Source organism: Acipenser ruthenus, chromosome 2 (genome assembly GCF_902713425.1).
Source record: "Acipenser ruthenus chromosome 2, fAciRut3.2 maternal haplotype, whole genome shotgun sequence".
Lineage (NCBI taxonomy): Eukaryota > Metazoa > Chordata > Actinopteri > Acipenseriformes > Acipenseridae > Acipenser > Acipenser ruthenus.
The window spans coordinates 109,519,517-109,530,382 of NC_081190.1; the positions used below are offsets into that span (position 1 = coordinate 109,519,517).

The 10,866-nt window shown below is 36.9% G+C and overlaps 1 protein-coding gene across 2 annotated transcripts in view; it reads left to right on the forward strand.

The window, feature by feature from the left end:
* The window catches only part of LOC117408956 (COMM domain-containing protein 8-like), a 45,329-nt gene extending 37,846 nt beyond the window's left edge, over window positions 1-7,483 (forward strand). Inside the window, exons 4-5 of one of the 2 annotated variants that reach the window (XM_034014427.3) lie at window positions 3,111-3,266; window positions 7,017-7,483. In XM_034014427.3, the coding sequence (XP_033870318.3) occupies window positions 3,111-3,266; window positions 7,017-7,037 (177 nt within the window). In that variant the 3' untranslated portion in view covers window positions 7,038-7,483. Of the gene's footprint in view, window positions 1-827; window positions 1,487-3,110; window positions 3,267-7,016 lie in introns of those variants that run through there. The other variant, XM_034014428.3, reaches the window with a different exon arrangement.
* The last annotated feature ends 3,383 nt before the right edge of the window (window positions 7,484-10,866 follow it).

Consider the following 10,866-nt stretch of genomic DNA (forward strand, 5'->3'; position numbering starts at 1 on the left):
TATATATATATATATATATATATATATATATATAGTGCATCAGCATGACAACCGTCTGGATTGAGCTAAGTAGGGTACATCTCTGGGGTCTTCAAGTGGGCACCTTCCATCCTCTGTGTTTCGTCGACTAGCCCACGACACCACAAGAGGGCTCGATGGTGATTCTGGCGTCCCAGCATCACCCCCCTCCGTCCCCCACTCAACTCAGCCCAGCTTACTTACCTGTACATCAGCATTTCTTTCTTTCTATTGTGCTTGAGATCCTCAACCAGAATCTTTCCGTCTCAACCACAGCCAGTTGCTGCTCTTCTCTGCTGCTTCAGATAAGTTCGTCACTGTGTGATGCAACTCTTGGCCACCCCATCCTCACTGTTCCGCTTCAGTGGCTAGTTCAGCATACCGCAGTTTCTTCCTCTCATACGCCTCATCCACAGCATCCTCCCATTACACTGTTAACTCTACCAGGTGAACAAGACGTGCTGATCCAGACCACAAGACAATATCTCGAAGGTTAGTGGTGGCAATCTCAGGTGGGAAAATAAGCCATTGACCAACATCTGCCAGCATTTTCCAGGCTCTAGCAGCTTCCAGTTGTCCTGAGTGAGGCTTGGTTTTAACACCTTTTCTTGGTGGTTGCTCTCCTGGGCAGAGGAATGTTGTCTTTTGTGTGTAATGCTTTGATGGAACTGGTGGCAACTTATTGGTCATGTTACGCTTGTCTTCCAATGCTAAGGCCAAACATCGCAGCACCTGGTCATGGGGCCAAGTAAACTGTCCTTGGCTAAGAGCCACCTTAAATCCTGTCAAAATGTGCCTTTATGTTGCAGATGATGAACACAAAGAACATGAGGGATCCTCTCCTACCCAGAGGTTTAGGTTCTGTGGTGATGGGAGAACATCATATGTTGACCTGATGAGGAAACTGATCCTGCTCTGTTCCATTGTCCATGCCAGCCGATCTTGCATTGTTCCACACTCTCCCATCTCATCCATTCTCCCTGCTTGTCTGGGAAATGGCCTTTACGCGCCTCATCCTCTCCTGCTGCTTTTGCACCTCGTTGACTATCCTGTCACAATTTCAAATATAAAATGCAGAGTTCATTGCAGTCATTAGCTGCAGAGATTACCTATCCAACAGAATGAGGCAACAAAAAAGTGAGTACTAACATAAGTTACTGTTTTTTTGTATCATGTTAGTGTCTTAACAAATTGCTATATTTTAAGCAGTTGAATATGATAGCAACCACCTTGTTCTTAAAGTGGCACCCAACAAATTGGATTTGGCGACCAATTCTTTTGGGCCTAAGAGCCACTGTAGCCATCTGTAGCCATTAATTAGCATTATATATTAATCTTAAGCAAAATTACACAACAAACTACACTGTGTGCTGGACTTAAGTTTAGTGGCCTTTGTGCCCTCTACAAATTTATTGAACTGAAGGCCATTGTGGCCTTGCCCTTCTTGTTGCCAGTTTAGAGCCCTGCAGCAGCATGATTTATTTTGTGTTACTGGTGGGCTGAAGTAGAAAGAAAGTGCACCACAGGTATTCTTTTAATTTTACTACTGTATAGGCCTACTGTACAGATGTTGTTAATTTCACCATCCTGTTTAGCCCCCTAGCTGGACACGGACACTCTCCTGCTGGATGCTTTCTGTACCAGAGGTGGTAGGTGGGGATGAAGTAGCACAATCTAGCTCTGTCAGTTAAAGCCACTTGACCTAAGAAATGTCAATGGAGTGATCAATTGGATATTGATTTAAACTTTATTCAGCCATACCTCATTTTTTTGCTTTTGCTGGTCCATTTGTATGTTAGGGATGCAAGTCGGTTTTGATTAATTGAGTTTTTTATCAACTCTTTCAGCTGTTTTTGACATCTCATCAGTTTTTGGTAAAACCAAAATTATATAGCCATGGTAACTGGACACACCATTATTACTATTTTATCTTTTGTCTGTATCATTCTTTTTGTTATTTTATTAAAATGTCCGTTTCAGTTCAGTTTTGTTTTGGGAAAATCATAACCATTGTATCCCAAGTACAGTATATATAAATTGACATTTTAAATATGTCCCAAGTGTCATTTTCAGCAGACCTAAATTGCTTGAGTAGAAATGTTACATGAAAAGACACTGGTTTGATAGTAAGTGATTAACTTACTTTTGCCTGGATCCTACATTTTTTGAATGAAATATCAGTTCAGAAACTTAACTACAAAGCATGAAATTTAGGGGCGCACCATTAGGTTAGTAACAAAATGAAGCAATAACTAAATCAATGAAGTGTTGCCACATCCACTTAACACATTAATTCAGGATTGCTTTTTGCTTTTTACTATTCATTAAATGGATGAGCTGAAGCTGTGTGGCACATCAAAAAGAGTAGCTTGTTGAAATGGATTTCTGCAGTCTGGGATATATCCCAGTGTTGCTGCAAAGCAAGAGAAACACAGTTTGCAATAGATGGTGGTATAACACCAGAGATATATTCTGTTGATTGAATTTTCAGCTGACATGAATTTTAACCAGTAAAGAAAATATCGCTGCAAGTGCTGTCTTATTTATTTTTGTAATACTTTTTTTATACTTAAAAAATGTGTATTTAAAGGAGCTCTAACCATTCAACTTGACATGTGAATTTTGTTGCAAACCAATATTTGTTTACAATTCAAGAAGTCATTTTCTTGATTCCAGCTGCTGTGACTTTGTATGCTAGATAATGACAGTAAAAGCTGTGACAGCAGCAAACAGGATTCAGTGTTTTAAGCTGCAACTTCGAGATTGAACATGTGAATATTTTGCGAAAAAATAATATGGGTAAATAATCATAATGAACAAACACTGAAATATATTTGTTAGCATGTTAAGATAGTTATTAACATTTAATTAACATAAATTACCTTAAACATTATTTAGTTGTTAGAATGTTGGTTTTGTTAGAACCAGTGCCTAAACTTAGTACAAATGGGTAACACTATCATCATAACAGTCTGATTTAAAAAAACAAAACCAATAACTGTTGGTTATTGTTTGCCTTTCACTGTGTTTTAAAAGCCTCTTTTATGTGTAGTTTTTGTGGATCACATTGTTCTGCTTTGTATCTATTTCAGTTGGCTTTGTCGAGCGATAAGATCTCTTCACTTCAGACGCCACTGTTAAACCTGGACTTGGATGTCAAAGAAAATGGAACACTTAAGCCTGTGTCCATAGAAATGAACAGGGAAGAGCTGCACAGTCTGATAAACACATTAGAGGCAGCAAATAAGGTACATCTTCCTCGAGACCAAAATGTTTGGAACTGCTGTAATTTTATTGTGCACAAAGATCTAATTTGCTTCTGAAGATTTTTCAGGGCATTTTGTTTCCATTTATTGCTTACTTCCTAATAACTTTTAATGCAGCTGTGTTCAACATGTGCATGATGTGAAGTTTGGAAATACTGTAGTGATAGTAGATCTTAATACTGTTGTCATTTAAATCATTAAAGTCAGATCACCAGTTTAGAGATCACATAGATAGTCCATGTGGCCCCTTCTACAGGCTTTCATGCATGGCTGATCAGCAGCTGAGCTTTAAAGCCAAATTCAGACCATTGTAAAGGACCATGGTAACAGACCCAGAACAGACTTTAAAGGTGAGATCTATGTGTATACCATACACATTCTGTCAACCAGTTGGCAGATTGCACCCATTGTGCCTGTCTGGTTCGCTCATGTCACCCAAGTTGTTTCACAGTGGATGTATTATATCCATGGATCTCATTTCCTTAATGGCCTATTCTCTGTTTTTCCCCATTACAAATGGCAACAGTGCCCTAGAATTGTACATGTGCAGCACACTTTGCGTTGAACAGATAATGTACACTGTATCTTGATTTGTATTTATTTGTTTACCAGTTCATCTATACGTACGATGGTCTTGTGATGAAGAACCAAAGACTGTATTGTGAATGTGACTAATGCCTATTGATTTAGAAATACTAATTGCCTTTGAAGCACTATACATCTCAGCAGCTGGCATTCAGCTGGGGCTGATGCCTAACAGAAAAACAAAAGAATCACTCATTAGTTGCTTTTACATAGCATCCTTCCATATACCTTAGCTACTGTAACTGTGTAATTGTGCTTGGGATGCACAGCTTCTCTCTGCAGCTCTACACACTTTATTTTGATCACAGTTTCTTTAAATTATTAGTATCTTATTACTTTAGGAGATATTTCAATTGCTAACCCCAGACCTATAATTAAAGGATACTTGAGTGATGCATATTTCTCAGTACTATTGTCTGATACACATGTTTTTGACTGTTCTGGGCCCCGTGAAAGGCTAACAGTTACATTAATATCAATTGTTTTATTCTAAAAATAACCAAAGATTTATACAAGAATGGCTTGTCTTGTGATTGCGCAAAGTAGCTGAAAGACTCTAGACAGGTTAGATCCATTACTTTAAACATTCAATCATAACAATTATTGTAGTATAAAAATACAGATTTTTCACTCGAAGTATGAATATGTTCTAGAGATTCATGTTTAGCATTTACTTTGTAAATGTGAGTGTACATTGATTTTTAGGGAATGCATAGCGAGACTGCATGAAGTTTTATTAAACAGTTGTACTGTTTCTTATGGCACTGCCACACATTACATAAGCAAGTAGTGAATCACAGAGGGGGAAAAAAAATAATTTTGGTAAACAGCCGCCCGACATGCAACCACACATAGCAGGGCAACAATTACTTGAGCAGAATCCACAGCGGGAGTGGTACCATGAATAATACAATACCATTCAGCCAGGAGTAAGGGGCAGCATCTGTTGCCTGTCTCCTACCAGACTCAGATGTGCTGAGCTATTTGGCCGCTCTCACTAAATTGCTTCTGCAGTGCGGCAAAGAATTACTGCAATTTGTGTTTGTAAATGTCCTTCTCCCTTTCTCAAGATTATTATTTTTTTTCTCTGTTTTGTTTGTTTGTGTATGCTTTGGACCAGTAAAAGCCTGTGAATTGGAAATTAATCATAATTTTATGATTAGAATTAAAATACAGTATTTTTGTTTTGTGTGTGTGTGTGTGTGTGTGTGTGTGTGTGTATCTATATATATATTATAAACCAAAATAGTCACATTGTGTTCCAGTACAGTAAAACAACATTTATTAATCTATTAATAGCACTTTGTTGGAAATATGTTATATTTTATTAAAGCTAAGGAAATAGTTATTGAAATTTCAGTGTGCAGTTTTGAAAGAATCACAAGCTACAGCAAGACATACTTGTTATTTTTTTTATGATTAGCTATAACATTTTATAAGTAACTTGAACTCTGCAACTGTTTAAGAGCTGAAAACAATTACAAAGGTCTAATTAAGCAAATTGTCAGTTCAATTAAGAGTCTAGTTAAGTAATTGAGAGCTCAGTTGGAATAAAAACCAGCAGGGGGGGGGGGGTCCAGGGTTGGAAACCACTGATTTAGAGGACAGATCTCAAACCCCAGTGCACTACAACTGACATTTTGAAAAGAGCTTTGGAACAGACTTTAAAGTTATACGTAAAAAAATTGTCAGGATTTTTAACAATGTAAGGAAAACTTACAGGTACGTTATTTAAACAGTTGTAGCAACACATGAGGACGTGTAACACTATATTTTTCGGAACCCTGTTACTTACTCTCTAAGGAACAATATGTAAAAAATACAAAATTTAAAAAAAAAATAACAGTAAAGGAAAATGTGAAACTGGTGTTCTTACACAGTGTGATTTATAGCATTATCAAGCTTACTAAATAAAATGAGTCATGCTTTGTCATTAAATAGTGAAACAAAAGTATGTTTTTTGTTTGTAGTAAATGTTTACTTTTTGTTTTAAACAGCAGAGCAGAGTATCCAGAGAACTGTGTAGCTACCCAGTAAGGCCCTTAGAAAACCTTACTCTGGGAAGAATAATATGTAATCTATGGGTGCTTCTTGCTTTCTTTTCAGTAAAAGAAAAGAGGGTTCTCTTAGTTTGTTTCAGCTTCTGTTCAAATTGTTCTTCACTCACAGATAAATTCTGTATTAAAGTATGTTTTCAAAAGGCAAACTTGCTTCCTGTTAATGAGCACGGTGACTTGCTTAGTTTGCTTAATTCAGACTTTTATTTTTTGTACTTTTAATGATTTAAAGCATGAATACAAAATGTTAAAGCAAGATAAGACACAGATTTCCATTTGCCCGCAACTTCTCCCCAAATTTTATCTTTACATAAAATAACAAAACTTGAAACTTGCCGCCTTATTGTCCACAATTTAAAAATAAACGCTTACATAGAAACAAACCGTAAACTACACACAGAGAACAATTCAGTTTGGCTAAGTGAGCCTGATGTTATTGATGACGATAAAGTAGGATAAAAGGTAGTTTTGAACATAGTGTCTGTGTTAAAATCTGGAAATGTCGTTTTTTACTACAACTTATTGCACAGAGAAGAGGTAAGTCAGCAGCAGCCTATTTTAGAAACGGGGCTGTGCAAATGGAGAACATCACCATGAAGGATCTGCTGCCATTTTCTAATAGGTGTGAGGAGAGGTATTGAGTAAGTTTAATGTTGCTGTGCCCTTGATGCATGGATATTCTTTAACAGGAACTGAATTTTACCACCTTCCCCACCCTGTTGTCTTATTCCTTTATATCGTACTCTCACAGCTGCCAGCCATTTGTCATTTCAAGCAATTTCCTGATGGCTGGCTCCACAAAGCTGTACTCGGTTATTCGTCTGTAAAAGCCTGGCCGTATTGCTAATCTTTGTTCCCTTCCTTCTATTTACACAGGTTTCCTTGTTCTAACTCTTTCCGGGAGATGGCTAAAAAAAGGCACTTTTAGGCTACATTCCCTGAGCCATTCTTTTAATTTTACACCAATACAGCTGATATATTTCTAGAAAAAATAGGTCTGCAGTGCCAGCTTGCGAGCCGCACACACCCTTGTCTCGTTTAGTTTATCTGGATTCTAATTTTTTAACCACTTCCTATTTGAATCTGACAGGTCGTCCTACAGCTGAAATGAGTGGAGATAAAGGTAATCAACAGCATCTATCTCTGTGACATTTCAAATAGAGACTGTGCACTGAATAAAGCTGAGCACTGACAGTGAAGCAAAGGAGGAGAGTAATGACACCATCAATGCTTTCTGAATAAGCAAGGCACAGTCAACTGAGACCCAGAGGACTATCACAGGATTGATCCTATTGCTATTTACCTGACACATTATGCAAAAAGAAAAATACAAGAGGCATCATCATGAATTTCAGAACATTTTTTTAACAGACCTTGCATGACATGTCTTTGATATCAGTGTAGCCATTATTTTCCTCCAAAGTCTGTCCTATAAATGGAGTGTGCTTTTAATCCACTAAAATTGCTGTTGTAATCAAGGAGAAATTACTTTCTTGGAATTCCCTTTTACAGAATTGTGTTTAATTGTATGTATTCCCATGTTCTGTAAACCAAGTATTTTTTATTTATCTTTCATTATTAAAGATGATATCTTTAAATAACATGCTAAGGTGGCTGTGGTTGTGTTTTTTCTCGTGAAGAGTGGCCAGTTTATTTTGATAGCTGTAGAATATTGACATATAAATGGTTTAGATTAAGACTCTCGAAATTCTGAGCTAAATTAAAAACAGTATAATGTGTTGAACTGTATTCCAATTTGCTATAGGAAGACACAATACGCTGTAAATTAGGTCAGTTGAAACCTCATCAGGTAGTTGACATTATCTGGAAATGGTTTATTATGTATTATTTGTATGCTAACTACATTATATATTAATAAGGGGTCATAGATACATTAAGGGGCATTGCAACCTGTAAAAGCACATGTAAATTGTGAAAATTATTTTGGTAAAGATAAAAGTGAAATCACAAATAAATAAAATAAATGCTCTTAAAAAATCAGTCATGTAAGGATAGCAACCTTGTACATGGTATATTTTGCATAAAATGTAATAAAATATGTAGGAGAGACAGGTGCATCATTTTATAAAAGAATACAGAACCACCTATCAAATATAAAAAATAAAAAAGTAAATGAACCAATAGTTCAGCACTTTCCAAGGAACAGACACACCACGGAGGACCTAAAGTTTGTGGTTTTTGAAAAAAAATAAATTAAGTAATTTATAATATAGAACAAGAAAAGAAAAGAAGAAGACTCGATACCATGATGCCTAAAGGTTTAAATAGAAAGGAACAGTAGATCGTTACATCATTAGCTACATAGTGAATGACATCACAAAGACATTAGATTTAAAGAGAATTAAATGTGTGGTTACCATGGCATCAAAAAGCCTATAATTACCCCCAATGTTTGTTTTCAAGCACACTTTCCCTTGACAAAGGTATGTTAAACATACCGAAATAGATCTATCTATCTATCTATCTATCTATCTATCTATCTATCTATCCATCCAGTGCCTATAGAAAGTCTACACCCCCTTTCAAAACTTTCACCTTTTGTTGCCTTCTAGCCTGGAATTAAAATGTATTAAATGAGCTCAGGTGTAACCAATCGCCTTCAAAATCACACACCAAGTTAATTGGCCTCCACCTGTGTTAAATTGTAGTGATTCACATGATTTCAGGATAAATTCAGCAGTTCCTGTAGGTTCCCTCTGCTGGGTAGTGCATTTCAAAGCAAAGACTCAACCATGAGCACCAAGGCACTTTCAAAAGAACTCCAGGACAAAGTTGTTGAAAGGCACATATCAGAGGATGGGTATAAAAAAATATCAAAGGCATTGAATATCCCTTGGAGCACAGTCAAGATGATTATTAAGAAGTGAAAGGTGTATGGCACCACCAAGACCCTGCCTAGATCAGGCCGTCCCTCCAAACTGGATGACCGAGCAAGAAGGAGACTGATCAGAAAGTCTACCAGAGGCCAATGGCAACTTTTCAAGAGCTACAGGCTTTTATGGCCAAGACTGGTCAAAGCGTGCACGTGACAACAATATCCCAAGCACTCCACAAATCTGGTAGGGTGGCAAGAAGGAAGCCATTACTCAAGAAAGCCCACCTTGAATCCCGTTTAAAGTATGCAAAAAAAACTCAGGAGAATCTGTAGCCATGTGGCAAAAGGTTTTGTGGTCTGACGAAACTAAAATGGAACTTTTTGGCTAAATGCAAAGTGTTGTGTTCGGGGCAAACCCAACACAGCACATCACCCAAAGAACACCATCCCTACTGTGAAGTATGGTGGTGGCAACATCATGTTATGGGTATGTTTCTCATCGGCAGGGACTGGGCCACTTGTCAGGATAGGTGGGAAAATGAATGGAGCAAAGTACAGAGAAGTCCTTGAGGAAAACCTGCTGCCCTCTGCAAGAAAGCTGAAACTGGGACGAAAGTTCACCTTTCAGCATGACAACAACCCAAAGCACACAGCCAAAGCTACACTGGAGTGGCTAAGGAACAAAAAGGTAAATGTCCTTGGGTGGCCCAGTCAGAGCCCCGACCTAAATCAAATCGGAAATTTGTGGCATGACTTGAAGATTGCTGTCCATCAACGCTCCCCAAGGAACTTGACAGAGTTTGAACAGTTTTGTAAAGAAGAATGGTCAAATATTGCCAAATCTAGGTGTGCAAAGTTGGTAGAGACAGCTGTAATTGCTGCCAAAGGTGCTTCCACCAAGTATTAACTCAGGGTGGTGGAGACTTATCCAATTATGATCTTTCAGTTTTGTATTTTTAATATATAATTTTTTTCTCAATAAAAACTTTTTTCCCCTTAACAGTGTGTAGATAAGTGGAAAAAAATCATCATTTAAATACATGAAACTCTGAGGCACTGCCAGAACAAAATGTGAAAAAGTTTCAAGGGGGTGTAGCCTTTCTACAGGCACTGTGTATATATGTATATACTGTATATATATATATATATATATATATATATATATATATATATATATATATATATATATATATATATATACAATGCACACTAGAATATTAAATATAAACAAACAAACCAAAACTTTAAAATAACAGTAAAGGTGCACAAAGTACAACATAAATACATAAGTATTTAGGATGTTTCAGACATGAGTCCTTCATCAGCTAAAATGCCATAGAGTTCATTAGTTGTTTTTTTAAAGAATTTATTTAGTGTTTGAAAATCAGCTTGTGTTCTTTCTCCTTTTTTAGCTGTTGTGTGTTCCATAGCATTTGTAAATTCCAGACAGTGACATCATCAACAGAATGTCCATCAGTATTATAATGTATATACAGGTGACAAGGTGGATTTGGTCTTAATGCTTCTGAGGTGTTCTACAAAGCGATCTGCTAAATGTCTTTTAGTCTCTCCAATATATAGCAAGTTTCACTTTTTGCAGATGATATAATACATACTTGGTACTGCAAGTAAACGGTTCATTAATGGTGCTAGATGATTTAGGACCATGGATTTCCAAGTTTTTATGTGTGTGTGTGTGTGGTGTGTTTAAATGCCTATTGCAGGTTAATATATTTAATGAACTTCAGTTGTGCTCAGGATAGCTGCATCTCTAGATCCACATGCCTGGATTTCATTAAACTTTGTGAAGACTCATCTGTTACTACATACTGTCCGTACAGGTGTGTATAATTACTGATAAAACCTGATGATGATTACCAGTAGTCTTCAGAACAGAAACAGAATTGAATTTCGCTTTGTATTTATCACAATTTTGTTGACAAGAGTGGATCAAGTATTTCACATTTGGCCATGAGGCTAAAAGACAGATATTCAGAGTGTCACAAGCAGGTATGAATAAGAAAAGAGGAATCTCTCATCTTGTGTGATTACATTATGAAGGGCCTGTGAAGAAATCCATTTTGTATTGCTGTACAGATTTGAA